The sequence below is a fragment of the Bos indicus genome, chromosome 8 (genome assembly GCF_029378745.1).
Source record: "Bos indicus isolate NIAB-ARS_2022 breed Sahiwal x Tharparkar chromosome 8, NIAB-ARS_B.indTharparkar_mat_pri_1.0, whole genome shotgun sequence".
Lineage (NCBI taxonomy): Eukaryota > Metazoa > Chordata > Mammalia > Artiodactyla > Bovidae > Bos > Bos indicus.
This window is the reverse complement of record NC_091767.1, coordinates 26,899,395-26,917,574: the sequence shown is the minus strand read 5'-3', so window position 1 is coordinate 26,917,574 and position 18,180 is coordinate 26,899,395. Positions and strand designations below refer to the sequence as shown.

Here is an 18,180-nt window from a genome sequence, read left to right as displayed (position 1 = left end):
TTGAGGTGTGCCTGTGTTGCTATGAACCTTCCCCTTAGCCCTGCTATTACAGTCTCCCACAGGTTTTGGTTGTTGTGTTTTCATTTTCATTCGTTTCTATGCATATTTTGATTTCTTTTTTGATTTCTTCTGTGATTTGTTGGTTATTCAGCAGCGTGTTGTTCAGCCTCCGTATGTTGGAATTTTTAATAGTTTTTCTCCTGTAATTGAGATTTAATCTTACTACATTGTGGTCAGAAAAGATGTTTGGAATGATTTCAATTTTTTTGAATTTACTAAGGCTAGCTTTATGGCCCAGGATGTGATCTATCCTGGAGAAGGTTCCGTGTGCACTTGAGAAAAAGGTGAAATTCATTGTTTTGGGGTGAAATGTCCTATAGATATCAATTAGGTCTAACTGGTCCATTGTATCATTTAAAGTTTGTGTTTCCTTGTTAATTTTCTGTTTCGTTGATCTATCCAATAGTGTGAGTGGGGTATTAAAGTCTCCCACTATTATTGTGTAATTGTTAATTTCCCCTTTCATACTTGTTAGCATTTGTCTTACATATTGCGGTGCTCCTATGTTGGGTGCATATATATTTATAATTGTTATATCTTCTTCTTGGATTGATCCTTTGATTGCTATGTAGTGTCCTTCTTTGTCTCTTTTCACAGCCTTTGTTTTAAATCTATTTTATCTGATACGAGTATTGCTACTCCTGCTTTCTTTTGGTCTCTATTTGCATGGAATATCTTTTTCCAGCCCTTCACTTTCAGTTTGTATGTGTCCCTTGTTTTGAGGTGGTCTCTTGTAGACAACATATATAGGGGTCTTGTTTTTGTATCTTTTCAGCCAGTCTTTTCTTTTGGTTGGGGCATTCAACCCATACCAAAAAGCAAAGATTAAAAATCTAGAGTAGAGGTTGGATTTTCAAAAATACAAGATAAAGAAAAAAGAAAAAAAAGTCACAAGAATTATAAAATATATATACGAAGTTTGCTTTAAAAAGTAGGGTCTCATTTTTTTTTGCAAAGTAATAGGTTATAAAAATGAAAATTCAAGGAGAAATAGAGGACTTAAAAATAAAAAAAATTTTTTTTAATTAAAGAATGATAGTAAAAATAGTAAAAATATATCTAGGACTTTCTCTGGTGTTGTTGTGGGCAGTGTGGGGTCAGTTCATTTTCGGATAGTTCCTTGATCCGATTTATCTTTCTCAAGATCTGTAGGCCCCTTCCTATGTAGTCGGTACTAACTGCAGGGTTTTAATCAATTGCACCTGTCACTTCCAAGGAGGATCCCTCTGTTTTAGCTCCTTCTGTTTGCTGGTCTCTTCAGTGTCTGATTTCCACCCTGACAAAAGGGGGCGGTGGTGGCCACTTTTTTAGGCTCAGTTGTTCAGTCTTGCTGTGGGGAAGAGAGGGACGCTGCAAACAAATAACACTGGCGTGTGCTCGCAGTGTCTTGGCCACACTGGGTTTGCCCCCACTCGTAGCGTGTGTGCTGTTCCTGTCTACACTGCTTAGGCTCTAGGTTGCTCTGCCGGGAACTGTCCGAGGCCAGCCTTGGGTTGTATGCACCTCCCAGGTCTAAGCCGCTCAGGTTCAGGCACTCGGGTAGTCCTCAGAGGTGCAGACTCAGTTGTGCCTGCGTTTTGTGCCCTTCCCAGGTCTGAGCAGCTCAGGTGATGAGGTGTTTGGCGAGCGTGTTCGCTGCGATTTATCACCTTCCCCATCCCTGCTGCTCGGTTTTCTGGGTGTACAACCGGCACACCTTCTCAGGCGGATGTTGACTGTCCAGCATCCCAAGAAGTCTTGGTTAGCAATGAAGCCTGCTTGCAATTTGGTAGATAATGCCTCTCTGGGGCCGTGATTGCCCCCTTCCGGCTCTGGCTGCCCTCGCCTGCCTGTCACCAGACAGGGGGATGGGCCGGGCTAGCTCTGCTCAGTCCTTTGTTCTGTGAGCGGGCCTGACAGTGTCTTAGGTTAGGGCTTTTCTCCGGTAGCTATCCCACAGTCTGGTTTGCTATCCCTAGTTAGTTCCCTCAGATTGCCCTTGGGGCATTCAGGCCCGGTCCTTACACTAACCAATGCGGCCTGTGCCTCCCGGCCCAGCCCCCGCTTGCTAGTGGTGGGTGCAGGCATCTACGCTGCTTCTCCGCTGGTGGAGTTACCGTTGGGCACGTAATCTGTGGGTTTTAATTATTTATTTATTTTTCCTCCCGGTTATGTTGCCTTCTGAGGTTCCAAAGCTCGCCACAGATTCGCCAGTGAGAGTGTTTCCTGGTATTTGGAAACTTCTCTCTTTTTTAAGACTCTCTTCCCAGGACGGAGCTCCGTCCCTACCTCATTAGTCTCTCTTTTTATCTTTATATTTTTTCCTACCTCCTTTCGAAGACAATGGGCTGCTTTTCTGGGTGCCTGATGTGCTCTGCTGGCATTCAGAAGTTGTTTTGTGGAATTTACTCAGCATTCAAATGTTCTTTTGATGAATTTGTGGGGGAGAAAATGATCTCCTTGTCCTATTCCTCTGTCATCTTAGGACTGCCCGCCCCCCCCACCAGGATTTGTAATATTTTGAAACACATTCCTATTTAAATTTTTGTTTTGGGAAAGCTTTTATAGACTGGTGAAACAGTTTGGAACAAAGTCAAAATGGTTTCATTTTATTTAGCCTCAGTGTATTGCAATGTCATGAGGAAAACATACAGCTTCAAGGAGAATCACATTATTATCATCACCATTATTTTAACTTCATTTGCTGGAATTACTTATAACTCTACAACAGAGAACAGTATTTTAGAAAAGGAGCTAGATTCCCAAAGAATGTTATAAAATATTGTTATTTTATTTTTGATGCTTCTACTGTTTTAATCCTAACTGTTTAAACTGTCCTTTAGGTTAAATTACTACTTTTGTGTGATTTTTGTACTTTTATCTTCTGCCTTCTAGGTCAACTTTAGTGCACTGTTATGTTCATTTATGAGTTCTTGACATCAGTTATAGATTTTTATTGTCCAGATTTGTTTTACTATGCATAAATACATACCTTTCTAAGTAAATAAATAATATATATTTTGTTGGTTCACTTGAAATTATCATCAGTTATAATCTAATTTTTATGGAACTTTCAAATTTAGAATTATTTTCACAAGAATGCCAAAAAATCAGCTCTTCAAAAGAAGAATAGCAGTATTCAAAAGACTTCACATACAGCAGGTCCTACCAGAGGTAAGAATATATATGAAATTAACAATGTGTTTTTAACTTAACAAGATTTTTAAAAAATTATTAAAAACCTTATTTTTATATAGTTAACAGAGAAAAGTGGAAAAATATAACTGCCCAGAAATCAAATAGTAATGTTACTTTATTACGAGAACGGATTATATCCTTGCAACAGCAAAACAGTGTGCTTTTGAATGCCAAAAAAGCAGCAGAACTGGCTGTTAAAGAATATAAAGAAGTCAACGAAAAGCTCCTGCATCAGCAGCAAGTGTCTGATCAACGATTTCAAACAAGCAGACAGACAATAAAGGTAAGGGAACTTCAAAATAAATTATAGTAGACTGTATTATAAACATGGGTATTTTGTTTTACATTTGTTTTGAAGTTTATATTTGTGTTAGACATGCCTATGAGTTTAAAAATTCCTAGGTACTGCTAAACTGGTGTAGTGTTTAATATCTAGATTTCTTAAATAAGGTCTTATTAAGGAGAACTCCAAATCTTTTGACACATTACTAGAATTCCTTTTCCACATAGATTTTTTCTTTATTTTAGCCTTTTAATATATTTATTCTGTTGTATCTTAGATTTTTAAGGTAGACTTCAACTATTCATTTAGCTTATCCATTTGCCCATTCTAAAACTTCCCATTTATTACTATAAGTCACAGTATTAACTAGTAATTGCCCTAGTTCTTTGCAAATACTTGTATAAAATGTGAACCTTTAAGGCAAATATCTATATTAATGTGTTTCTGTAACATATATGCTTTTACTCAGGTGAGTCGAGTTTTCTTTAACTTATTAGACACGTTATACCTACTGTTCGGAGAAGGCAATGGCACCCCACTCCAGTACTCTTGCCTGGAAAATCCCATGGATGGAGGAGCCTCGTAGGCTGAAGTCCATGGGGTCGCTAAGAGTCGGACACAACTGAGCGACTTCACTTTAACTTTTCACCTTCATGCATTGGAGAAGGAAATAGCAACCCACTCTAGTGTTCTTGCCTGGAGAATCCCAGGGATGGGGGAGCCTGGTGGGCTGCCGTCTATGGGGTTGCACAGAGTCGGACATGACTGAAGCGACTTAGCAGCAGCAGCAGCATACTTACTGTTGGTTATCATAGTTTAATCTTAAGACAAATGAAAAAGAAAAGGTTATTCCTTAAGTCTCCATTCTTTTCTTAAAAAATTTTATTAAAGTATTTACATTAACAGTGTTGTGTTAATTTCTGCTGTACAACAAAGAGACTGAATTATACATATGTATATTTTTTCATATTCTTTTCCATTATGGCTTATCACAAGCTATTGAATATAGTTCCTTGTGCTATGCAGTAGAACCTTGTTTATTCATCCTGTACATAATAGTTTGTATTTTCTATTCCAAAACTCCCAATCTTTCCCTCCTCTACCCCTCTACCCTTTAGCAACCACAAGTCTGATGTATGTGTCTGTGAGTCTGTTTTGTTTCATAGATATGTTTTTGTGTGTCATATTTTAGGTTTCGCATATAAGTGAAAGTCATACACCATATTATATGGTGTATGACTTTCTCTTTCTAACTAACTTCATTTAGTATGATAAGCTCTAGGTTCAGCCATGTTGCCGCAAATAGCATTGTTTCATTCTTTTTAATGACTGAGTAATATTCCATTGCACACGCAAGCGTGTGTGTGTGTGTGTGTGTGTGTGTTCAGTTGCTCAGTTGTGTCTGATTCTGCGACCCCATGAACTGTAGCCCACCAGGCTCCTCTGTCCATGGAATTTTCCAGTCAAGAGTACTACAGTGGGTTGCCGTTTCCTCCTCCAGGGGATCTTCCTGCCCTAGAGATCGAACCTGCTTTTCCTGTGGCTCCTGCATTGGCAGGCTGATTCTTTACCACTTAGCCACCTGGGAACCTTATATATATATATATATATAACTTGAGGAGTAAAGAAGATATATAGATATATCTTCTTTACTCCTCAAGTTAATGGACATGTAGGTTATTTCCATGTCTTGGCTATTGTGAATAGTGCTGCTCTGAAATAGGAGTGTGTATCAGTTCATTTCAGTTCAGACACTCAGATGTGTCTGACTCTTTGTGGCCCCTGGGACTGCAGTAAGCCAAGCCTCCCTGTCCATCGCTAACTCCTGGACTTTACTCAGACTCATGTCCATTGAGTCAATGATGCCATCCAACCATCTCATCCTCTGTCTTCCCCTTCTTCTCTGGCCTTCAGTCTTTGCCAGCATCAGGTTCTTTTCAAATGAGTCAGTTCTTCACATCAGGCGGCCAAAGTATTAGAGTTTCAGCTTTAGCATCAGTCATTCCAATGAATATTTAGGACTGATTTCTTTTAGGATGGACTGGTTGGATCTTCTTGCAGTGCAAGGGACTCTCAAGAGTCTTCTCCAACATCACAGTTCAAAAGCATCAATTCTTCTGCGCTTAGCTTTCTTTATAGTCCAACTCTCACATCCATACATGACTACTGGAAAAACCATAGCTTTGACTAGACGGACCTTTGTTGGCAATGTCTCTGCTTTCTAATATGGTGTCTAGGTTGGTCATAGCTTTTCTTCCAAGGAGTAAGCATCTTTTAGTTTCATGGCTGCAGTCACCATCTGCAGTGATTTTGGAGCCCCCCAAAATAAAGTCAGTCAATGTTTCCACTGTTTCCCCATCTATTTGCCATGATGTGATGGGACCAGATGCCATAATCTTCATTTTCTGAATGCTGAGTTTTAAGCCAACTTTTTCACTCTCCTCTTTTACCTTCATCAAGAGGCTTTTTAGTTCCTCTTCACTTTCTGCCATAAGGATGGTGTCATCTGCATATCTGAGGTTATTGATATTTCTCCCGGCAATCTTGATTCCAGCTTGTGCTTCCTCCAGCCCAGCATTTCTCATGATGTACTCTGCATATAAGGTAAATTAGCAGGGTGACAATATACAACCTTGACCTACTCCTTTTCCTATTTGGAACCAGTCTGTTGTTCCATGTCCAGTTCTAACTATTGCTTCCTGACCTGCATACAAATTTCTCAAGAGGCAGGTCAGGTGGTCTGGTATTCCCGTCTCTTTCAGTATCTTCCACAGTTTATTGTGATCCACACAGTCAAAGGCTTTGGCATAGTCAATAAAGCAGAAATAGATATTTTTCTGGAACTCTATTGCTTTTTCCATGATCCAGCGGATGTTGGCAATTTGATCTCTGGTTCCTCTGCCTTTTCTAAAACCAGCTTGAACAACAGGAAGTTCACGGTTCACGTATTGCTGAATCCTGGCTTGGAGAATTTTGAGCATTACTTTACTAGCATGAGATGAGTGCAATTGTGTGGTCATTTGAGCATTCTTTGGCATTTCCTTTCTTTGGGATTGGAATGAAAACTGACCTTTTCCAGTCCTGTGGCCACTGCTTAGTTTTCCAAATTTGCTGGCATATTGAGTGCATGAGAGGTATTGGTCTGTAATTCTGAATCAAAGAATTAGGAAGTATTTTCTCTGCTTCTATCCTCTTAAAGAGATTGCAGAGAATAGCATTATTTCTTCCTTACAAGTTTAGTAAAAATTAAATAGTGACCCTATCTGGACTTGATACTTTTTATTTTAGAGGTTATTAATTGTTTATCCTATTTTTTAAATAAACATAGGCCTGTTCATGGAGAAGGCAATGGCAACCCACTCCAGTACTCTTGCCAGGAAAATCCCATGGACGGAGGAGCCTGGTGGGCTGTAGTCCATGGGGTCGCTAAGAGTTGGACATGACTGAGCGACTTCCCTTTCCCTTTTCACTTTCATGCATTGGAGAAGGAAATGGCAACCCACTCCAGTGTTCTTGCCTGGAGAATCCCAGGGACGAAGGAGCCTGGTGGGCTGCTGTCTATGGGGTTGCACAGAGTCGGACACGACTGAAGTGACTTAGCAGTAGCAGTAGCAGGCCTGTTCAGATTTTCTGGGCTTCCCAGGAGGCACACTGGTAAATAATCTGCCTGCCAGTGCAGGAGACATAAGAGATGCAAGTTCAATTTGTGGGTTGGAAAGATCCCCTGGGTTAGGAAATGACAACCCATTCCAGTATTCCTGGCTGGAAAATTCCGTAGACAGAGGAGCCTGGCAGGCTATAGTCCATGGGATTACAAAGAATCAGATACAACTGAGCACACATGCACACACATTCAGATTGCCCACATCTTCTTGTGAGTTTTGGCAAATTATATCTCTTAAGGAATTGGTCCGTTTCTTCTAGGTTATCAAATTTGTGGGCATAGATTTCTTTGTATTATTCTTTTGTTAATTTAAAGTCCAAGTCTCTGTGGTTATATCCCCTCTTTCATTTTGTACATATTAGTGTATATTTATATTTCATATCACATTAAATTTAAGGCACCTAAAATATCATAACATTTTAAGGCATTTAGAATTTTTAGAGCATTTTCATATAGTTTTAAAAATTGATATACCTGAAATCTCCTTGATTTAATTCAGATAGGAATTATTATTCTATTTTTATATAGAAAGAAACAGAAACTATATGTGAGTGACTTATCCAAGACTCATGGTGTCAGTAGTAGGTCTGATACCTGAACCTTATATTTTTACTACAGAGTACTCTAATTATCCTACACAGATTTTTAGGAAATTTTAAGATATTGATTTTACATTTTGCCCCTTTAAAGTACAGTAGAATTAAATTTAAGACATAATAATGTGATCTCAAAGTTTTGAACTCACATATACTTACATTTAAGAAGTAGAATTTTAATATTTTTATTAGTTGCATTGGAATAGAAGTTTAATATTTTACAAAAATTTTCAACTTCAGTGATTCAGCTTCTGTGATTTCCACAGCCAGACAATGTAAACACACAGAAAACTTAATATATTGTATTTAAATTGACATCTGTCTGAAAAACATTTGAAATTATCTGCATCAGTACTTATTTAATCATTATTCTGTAGTCTCATTCTATAGCACTTAAACATACCTAATGTAAAATAAATTATTGCCTCTCATCAAGATACCAGTTTTATATGTCTACTTTAAATTTCTCCAATGACTGTTTCCAAGAGTCATTCCTACTCTAGTCTGTATTACTAATATTTTTACAATACACTTCTCTTTCAACTGTTAACTCTTAGTAGTTAATACCACTAAGATTAGCAGAATTTCCTATCTCAGCCAATCCTGTTATTCCTTTGTAGGTGACGCTTAAAACTACATGTCCTTTTATGTGTTCTGTTTCACTATAGAAGATATTTTCTTTTGATTTTCTGTCACCACTAACTCACCATGTACCAAAAATAATAATAATAATAAAGAACAAATCTTCCCAAACAATCCTCTCCCAAAATATTGCTGCAGAACCACCTTTGACTCTTTATTTTTTGACCTCTAAATCAACAACCAAATTCTATTGTTCATCCCTCTTAATTTCTATTTCTAGTGACACCAGTTATTTATTTTTCCTTGAGTACTGATATATTCTCCTGGCTGGCTTCTCTAGTCTTTTTATTTCTTTCCATGTATTACTGCCAGAATAATTTTGCTAGAATTTGAATTTTATCATGTATCTTCAGGAACCTGCAATTGATTTCCATTTGAAGACCAAACAAGTCAGCAAAATCTTCAAGATTTTACCTGATATATGCTATTGTTTTAGTCCTCTGTTTCCTGACACAAGCCCCTGAGAGTATCCCCTGTCCTATAAAACACTCACAGTCTATGCTGAATGCATGTATTCTTTCAAATCTTATTTTATATGTTTTCAATAATAATGGAAGTACAGGTAATATTAGCTGATGCTTTTTGTGTACTAATATGCTAGGTACTCTTCCACGCACTTTGTTTGTATTAACTCATTAACATAAATGATGCCTTAGTGAGATAGATACTATGTCTGATTTTATTGTACGGATAGGGAAAGTGAGGCAGAGGGAATAACATGCCCAAGGTAATAGAACTCATAAGTGGCAGAACTGGGGTTCGAGCCCAGGCAGCCTGATTCCAGAAGCTGTGCTCTTAAGCCTTATGCTGTACTGCCTTCCCCAACACACACCAGCTAGTGTTTATTCAATGACTATTAGGCCTACTTTCTAAACATTTAATTATTTTTTATGGACTCTCTTTTTCAACCTTGTAAGGAAGATATTATCATTTTATATATAATGCAATTAAGGCTTAAAGAATTGAAACAAATTGCTTAAGATCAGCCTAAAGTTCATAGCTTTAAGTTATGACCTACATGTATCTCTTGATCCTAACTTCATAATCTTTCTATTTTTCTAAACTGAATTTTTATACAATTCTGCACTTAATAGTTTTATTTTTTTCTTTTTTCTTTTTTTTCTGTTTTTTTTTAAATTTTATTTTATTTTTAAACTTTATATAATTGTATTAATAGTTTTAAAGTTTAACATTTGTTAGTTCTATTGCATCTAACAGCTAATTAAATCATCAAGGGCAGAAAACACATATACTTTTCTTGATAATTTTCACAGCATTTTGAATAATTGAGGGCATAGTACATTCTCAGTAAAAGGATAAAGGTTGCCTTATTGAACAGTTATTCCCAAGACACTGAGATGATAATGCATATTTTTAACCAAGATTTAAAAATTGCTTTCTACTTCAAGAATCTTCCTGTTTTCTTTACATCATTTTATATCCAGGAAGTCACTCCAAAGACTGGTTCACGGACTAGTTCCCTCATACAACATTTTCCAAAGCCTTTTTCCTTTTCTAAGTTTAAATGAAATAAAAGAAGAATTCTGTTGTAATCAGTGAAGTTTGAGGTAATAATTTGTCATATAAATGAAAGTATCCTATAGGCTTTTGTGATTAAGAGCTAGAGAATCAGTTTGAGAATTAGAAATGGAAGAATAGCTACACATCAGTCAAAATTGAGTGTTTATTCACACTGAGGAAGTGAAGGGATTGATGACATTGAAGGAGCTTACTTAAAAGGTAACAAAACCAATTAGTAAATAATTTAGTGTCATGAAAGTGTTGGAAGGTATGGTTTTGGTATGAGAGTTAATAATGTTAGTGGCCTGGTGCTTCCAAGGAGAATGAGGTGAACCATTTCCTGTTTGTCCCAAATCCTGCAAGGTCCAGTTTGCTTATTTATGTTGCCTTTTGAGTAACTATATGGGGCTTCCCAGATAGCTCAGTTGGTAAAGAATCTGCCTGCAATGCAGGAGACACTAGTTTGATTCCTGGGTCGGGAAGATCTGCTGGAGAAGGGATAGGCTACCCACTTCAGTATTCTTGGGCTTCCCTTGTGGTTCTGCTGGTAAAGAATCCACCTGCAATGTGGGAGACCTGGGTTCAATCCCTGGGATGGGAAAATCCCTGGAAAATTACATGGACCATATAGTCCATGTTGTCACAAAGAGTCGGACATGACTGAGCAACTTTCACACACTTGAGTAAATATAGGCATTTAATTTTCTGAATCTTTATTTGTACATTGGCTCTATATGTTTTCTAAAGGAAGAGTAAACTCCTTTTAGTTTCCCCAAAAGGTTATTTATCTATATTAACAATACTACTAACTAACCCACTGAGTTTTGAGTTCATAGAAGGAGGTATGACAGTATTTCTGAAACTTAGAGAAGAGATTCTTTACAAAATATGGTCTGAAAAACAAGACGTTTTACCCTAGACCATTGCTGTCTAAGAGGCTTTGATCTGCCTCTGCCTTAACTCCCCAATTGGAGTGCACCTAAGCAAGCCCACAACTCAAAAAAAAAGTGTTATAAGTATGTCCTTTCAGCATTCACATCATAAGTCTGCACTTTGAACATACACGTCGTAAGTCTGCACTTTGAACAGACATGCCATAAAGATGCACTTTCAATATATGTGTCGTAAGTATACACTGCTGTTATCTTCTCTGATATCTAGAATTACTGATATCAATTATTGATATATAGAATTATTGATTCAAATATTATATTCAATTATATATTCAAATATTGAATTATTGATTCCCCTGCCCTCTGAATGAGTTACAACTAAATTCCACAACAGCAGATTTTGTCCTCAGAAACTTTTTTGGTAACATCCATCTTAAACAAAGCAAGGTCATTTTAGGATTTGAGTTTTCAAGTTTGCTTTGTCTCTTGTCCAGTTACATTAACCAATTAATCTTAAATTAGTTAATCAAACTATATACAGAACTTTTGCCAAATATCAGAATCTGCCATTAAAAGCAACAGAGCATAACCCATTCAACAAATATCTTGGGTTTTTAGGTTAATTTAGCATATAAACATTGAGCATAATTACTACTAAGGCTGAAGAGTCTTTCAGCAAACCCTGTAATTTTGCATTTTGTCAACTTCCATAAAACATTTTCATCTGTATAGATTCATACAATTCCTATTGTATCGTAAACTTATATTTGTCTTTGGTTTATATTTATTTACATAACCTTTATTTGAAAGATTGAAGGTGTTTACTGTACTTGGACCCATTTTTTTTCTGTAAGGAATTGTAGAATTTTAAATAGCCTCATTTCCATTTTTGTGATCTGTGCTCACGCCTGTAGTAATAACGAAGTAGAAAGCTAGTGCTCTCTTATTGTACTTCATTGTTAATCTCTAGAGTTTTCTTTTATCTTACCCCAATAGCTTGTGTAGTAAACATTCCTTGTAGGGTATTCAGTTTATATATGTCAGATTCTCTAGGGCCATGGCTTTTGCCAGATGAAGCACTTTTGATTTTGAGGCTGATGAAACACAGTGCTATTATTGATCTGTGCATGACATAGCCTGTCTCTCTCCTAGCAGAGTGTAGCAACATTTATCCAGGAATTTGTGAAATGTCACTCGGATCATGTTCGCAAGGTGAACTGTGCAAAAACCAGGATCTGAGCTGAGAATCCATGTGGAATTGGACGTGACTGTCTTATTCCTACGTCCTATCTTCTAGATGAACCAAGTGATATTTGTTAACAGAATGTCTGTGCCTTATATTAGACTTTGTTAGGAACTATTATTATCACTCAGAACACAATGTACTGTAAAATCATACTTCTTATACCATTTTCAGATTTACTTGTGATCTTACCACAGACAATATTAAGAAAATGTGACCTGAAAACATGAGTTGTGAATGTATTCTCTGTTAATAATGAATCAGTGTTATAATATATTACACAGTCTTACTTATATGCCTAGTAGTTTTTTCACTTTGCATCAATATACTTTTAGGTATCTCTCTTTAAAATATCACCATACCTGGAAGTGACAAAATATAACATTTTTCTCACTGTGAGATTATTATGATTTTTAAATATCCATATATTTTAGAGTTTGGTTTTAAATGCCTAATATATTGGCTTGCACATGGATAGATATGTGTGTTTGTATTTGTTATAATTCAGTTTAGCTTAATGCTCCTACTACATGTAAGACTCTCCAATAATGTGATATTCAGGAATAAATTAAACATGGTTCTTTCCCCCTGTACAAGATACAGTAGGGAAATTAGACATGTGGACTACTATACAGGGGAACTGTTATATATATAGCTTGTACGTAAGGTATACCATGGACGTGTAGTGGACAAAGACAAACTGGTTTTTCACTGAGGTCATTTTTTAATAAGGCCTTTAAAAGAGGTGGCATTTGGGCTTAGACATAAAGTTTGGTTTGATTTTGAAGATCCGTGTGTGGAACAAAATCATTAGAAGAAGGAAAGCTTGGAAAAGCATCAAAATGAAAAAATACTTTGTTGAGAGTAGTGAGTAATCTGATATATCTGTGGTTTTCAAGCCTAGCTGCATGCTATCCTCACATGGGGAGTTTTATAACCTTATGTGAAAGCATACCAACAGAGTTGGATAAAATATAACATATTCTTATAAATGCACACCAGAATTTGTCAAAAAATAAATGTAAAACCCTAGGGGCTAAAAGTCATTGGCAGCTTACCATTGTAACCAAGTGTAATTTGTCACTGAAATGAAAACAGCAAGCAAGCAGTAGGATAACTGAGTGTAAAATTTAGAGGGGAGGCCTGGGCTAGAGGTATGAATTTTAGAGTTAGGAGTATTTAAATTATATTCGGAGAAGGCAATGACAACCCACTCCCGTACCCTCGCCTGGAAAATCCCATGGATGGAGGAGCCTGGTAGGCTGCAGTCCATGGGGTCGCTAAGGGTCGGACACGACTGAGCAACTTCACTTTCACTTTACACTTTCATGCATTGGAGAAGGAACTGGCAACCCACTCCAGTGTTCTTGCCTGGAGAATCCCAGGGACGGGGGAGCCTGGTGGGCTGCCGTCTATGGGGTCACACAGAGTTGGACACAACTGAAGTGACTTAGCAGCAGCAGCAGGGAATAAAAGTAGATTAAAGAAGAGAAGAGGTACCCTGAGCCTTTCAACCCTTAGAGTTTGGGTAGATGAGGAAAATCCAAGAGAGGAGAGACCAGTTAAATAGAAAGAAGACCAAGAGAAAGATGTATCCAGGAAGCCAAGTGATAAAAGTATTTTGAGACATGTACAACCACTTGTGTCAAATTCTGCTGATTAGGATGAGTCCATGTGAACTGAGAAATGAGAAAAGAATTATTGAAGGATATAAATAAATGTGCATGTATTTTAGTTATTTCAATGAGTTTTCCTATTAGGATCAGAAAGCTAATGAAAGTACAAACTTACTTCAAAATAAGTAATGTAAAAATTGATAATTCAGCACTTTTAAGAAAAAGCTGACAAAAAGTCGTTAAGGATATACACTATTTGAAGAAAACAATAAAAAGCCTTTACCAAAAATGATCACATAACTAGGCCACAACACAGCTCTCGACAATTTTCATAAACTTGATATCGTATTAAAAATGTTGTCTAACACAAGATAAAAATAATCAATTTAAAAAGTCAAGTTTAAAAATTCTGATGCAAACTTACAGAGACATTTCTGAATAATTAAGGGACAAAGAAAAAGGTAAAGTGAAAACTGAGAAAATACTTCAGATTAAATGATAGTAAAAAAAAGAAAAAGAAAAAAAAAAAAGAAATGATAGTGAAGTAACACATAGCATAACATAGAATATGGGCCGAGTGGTACTCAGTTGGAAATGTAATACCTTTAAAGAAGATTCTTGAGAGTCTCTTGGACTTCATAAAGATCAAACCAGTCAATCCTAGAGGAAACCAACCCTGAATAGTCATTGGGAGGACTGATGCTGAAGCTCCAATACTTTAACCACCTGATGCAAAGAGCTGATTTGTCGGTTAAGACCCTGATGCTGGGGAAAATTGAAGGCAAAAGAAGAAGAGGGCAGCAGAGGGTGAGATATTTAGATAGCATCACCGACTCAATGGGCATGAATTTGAGCAAATTCCGGAGATGGTGAAGGACAGGGAAGCCTAGCATGCTGCATGCAGTCCATGGGGGTCTAAAAGAATCAGACACAACTGAGCAGCTGAACAACAACAATCCAGTGGATCATCGCCCAGCAATGAATGTAATGAAGTGATAACGTGTGCTGCAACGTGAGATGAACTTTGAAAACATGTTAAATAGAAGAAGTACTTACAAAGGCCACATACAGTAATATTTCATTTATGAGATGTCCAGAAAAGGCAACATGTATAGAGATAGAATTTAGATTAGTGATTGTACAGGCCTTGGGATAGGAAGGAAGTGTCTGTGAATGGGCATGCGGTTTCTTTCTGGTATGGATGATGGAAATGTTCTAAAATTACTCTGTGGTGACAGTTGCACAAGTCCATAAACATACTAAAAGTCATTCAACCATATATTTAACGAATGAGTGAATTTTATGGAATGTCAAGTATACCTTAATAAAGTTGTTAATAAAGTAATACTATATTATGAATGCTTAGGTGAGATTGAGATTTGAGTTTCATATCTAAGTTTTACCAGGCACACAGTTTTCCAAAGAGCAGAAAAAAGTAGAAGCAAATGCCTCCTCATTTTATGAGGGTAACATAACTTTGACAATATAAGATAAAAAAAATGTTAGAAACGGAAATTAATATAAACATAGTTATAGCACTGATTTCCAAACCCTTGGTAAATTTAATCAAAGAATATATTTTTAAAAAATCATGAATAAGCCAGGAAATCCTAGAAATTTAAAGTTTAATTAGAAAATTTATCCATGTAATTTACCATTATAACAAAGAAGGGAAGAAAATATGTTAAATTTGCAGAATCTAGGGTGACATCAACAAGATGGCAGAATAGGAAGCACCAGATCTTTTCAACAATACTCAGACCGGTTCCTTTTGTGAGAAATCCAGAAACCAGCCCAGAGGCACCTGCACCCCTGACAAGTGCATAGCCAGGTGCACTGAAGTTGCTTGGGAAATCTGTAGCACTGTTTTGATATAGTCCTTCACTTTGGCACACCACCTTGTGATCTGGGAGAAACTCCCCGTTCCCAGCTTCTCCTCATGGAGGGAAAGAATATATTGGACCTTAAGCCTGTCTGAGGGACTGACTTCTTTCTCACCTGTCTTAGAGCACTGATGGGACCTGCCATAGTGTAGATACCTGGGGGTCACTGAAGAACCTAAAGAAGCTGGATGGCATCCTGCTGTTCCAGAGGAGCCATGTCACAGCAGATGGAAGGTGATATAGCTTGGTTTCTTCTCCCTCAGAGACAAGAATGCAGTGTGTGTCCAGGGTTCTGGCTTTTTAGTAGCTGCCTGAGGGACGAGTATGTATTTAGCCTAGTTTGGGACACTGATAATATTGGGCATACTCTAGGTACATCCCTGGGTGCTGCTGAGAACAAAAAAGAGCTAGGTGGCATGCTGCTATTTCTAAGGACCTCAGTACAGAAGACAGACAGCAGAGGGAGCAAGAATTTATCAGCTCCTGCAAAAAGATCCTTTATATTAGAAATCTACACACATGCATTGGGAGAAGTCACATGTCCAGAAAAGATTTGAGAGTTCCCAGAATCTCTAGCTGGACTGATTGTTGAAGACCTTTCCTTATGCAAAGCCAGTTCATAAAGACCAGAAGAGATGTGTAGTTCTTCAAGTTCAGTTATAACAACACAAAGTTACAAGGAACACAAGGAGATAGTAAATGGCCCAATCAGAGGAACAAAATAAATCTTCAGAAATTGACCCTAAAGAAACGGAGGTATATTAATTATCTGACAAAAATTTAAAATAACCATCGTAAAGATGTTCAATGAGCTAAAAAAAAAATGAGCTCATTTTTTTGTTAATGATTCATGAACAAAATGAGAATTTCAGCAAGAGATGTGTGTGTGTGAAAGTCGCTCAGTCGTGTCCGACTCTTTGTGATCTCATGGACTATACAGTCCGTGGAATTCTCTAGGCCAGAATACTGGAATGGGTAGCCTTTCCTTTTTCCAGTGGATCTTCCCAACCCAGGGATCAAACCCAGGTTTCTCACATTGCAGGTGGATTCTTTACCAGCTGAGCCACAAGGGATAGAAAATGTTAAAAAAAGAAAAAGAAAAAAGAAATGTTGGAGCTGAAGAATACAATAATCATACTGAAAATTCACTAAAAGGGTTCAACATCATACTTCATCAAGTGGAACATAGACTCAGTGAAATAAAAGACAGGTCATTTGAAATTACCCAAGGCAGAGAAGTAAGAAGAATGAAAAAGAGTAAAGAAAGTCTGAGGGACTTATGGGATATATCTAGTGGACGAATACTGTGGGAGTTCCAGAAGGAGAAGAGAGAGAGAACGAGGCAGAAAGTTTATTTAAGGAAATAATGGCCAAAAGAAAAAACTGCCATCAAGGAATACTATATCTGGTAAAAGACCCCTTCAAAAATAAAAGAAAAATAAAGACTTTCCTAGAAAAAAGCTAAGGGAGTTCATCACCACCAGATCTGACTTACAAGAAATTCTCAAGGAAGTCCTTCAAGTTGAAGTGAAAAGATGCTAAACAGCAATATGAAAACATGAAATTATAAAGCTCACTTACTTGGTAAAGGAGAATATATAGGCTATATAGATGAACACAGAATACTGTGATACTATATTTTGTATATAATACTGTGATACTTTAACAGTGTGTAATCACTTTTAGTGCTGGCATAGAGTTAAAAAGACAAACATATATAAACTATGACTTAAAAATGTTATTGGACAGACAATATAAAAAGATGTAATTTATAACATCAATAACATAAAATGTTTGGGAATGAGAAGTTAGAGTAGAGATGTATTTAGAAGTCAAGTTTAATTGATGTTCAATTAAGTTATCAGCTTAAAATGGTTTGTTATATATGATGTTTTATGTAAGCCTTAGAAGGTAATGGCAACCCACTCCAGTACTCTTGCCTGGAAAATCCCATGGATGGAGGAGCCTGGTGGGCTGCAGTCCATGGGGTCTCGAAGAGTCAGACAGGACTGAATGACTTCACTTTCACTTTTCACTTTCATGCATTGGAGAAGGAAATGGCAACCCACTCCAGCGTTCTTGCCTAGAGAATCCCAGGGATGGCGGGGCCTGGTGGGCTGCCGTCTATGGGGTTGCACAGAGTCGGACACGACTGAAGTGACTTAGCAGCAGCAGCAGCAGCACCATGGTAACCACAAAGAATATACTTATAGAAGATACACGAAAGGAAATGGAACAGAATAAAAGCTCATCATTATAAAAATTAACAAATTACAGAAGAAGATAGGAAGAGAGGAAAATAGGGACAAAAAGAGCTATAAGATAGACAGTAAACAAAATGGCAATAGTAAGTACTTTCTTATCAATAATAACTTTAAATGTAACTGAATTTACATTTATTTCTAAATCAAAAGACAAGGAGTGGCTTAAACAGATTTTTTTTAAAGAGCAAAATTCAGCTGTACTATACTCAAATTTGTTAAAGTAGATCTCATGTTATATGTTTTTTTTTTTCACAATTAAAAAAATGCAGATAGCCTTTTCATACAATTAAATACCTTTTTATGGTGAAATTCTCTTAATAAACTAGGAATAACAGAAC

The 18,180-nt window shown here is 37.0% G+C and overlaps 1 protein-coding gene across 5 annotated transcripts in view; it reads left to right on the top strand.

Annotated features, from left to right (window-relative positions):
* CNTLN (centlein) overlaps positions 1–18,180 on the top strand; it is a 352,381-nt gene that overhangs the window by 271,564 nt on the left and 62,637 nt on the right. For all 5 annotated transcript variants that reach the window (XM_019965900.2, XM_070794501.1, XM_070794502.1 and 2 more), the window contains 2 exons: positions 3,123–3,213; positions 3,297–3,520. In XM_019965900.2, coding sequence (XP_019821459.2) covers positions 3,123–3,213; positions 3,297–3,520 — 315 coding nt within the window. The remainder of the gene's footprint in view (positions 1–3,122; positions 3,214–3,296; positions 3,521–18,180) is intronic.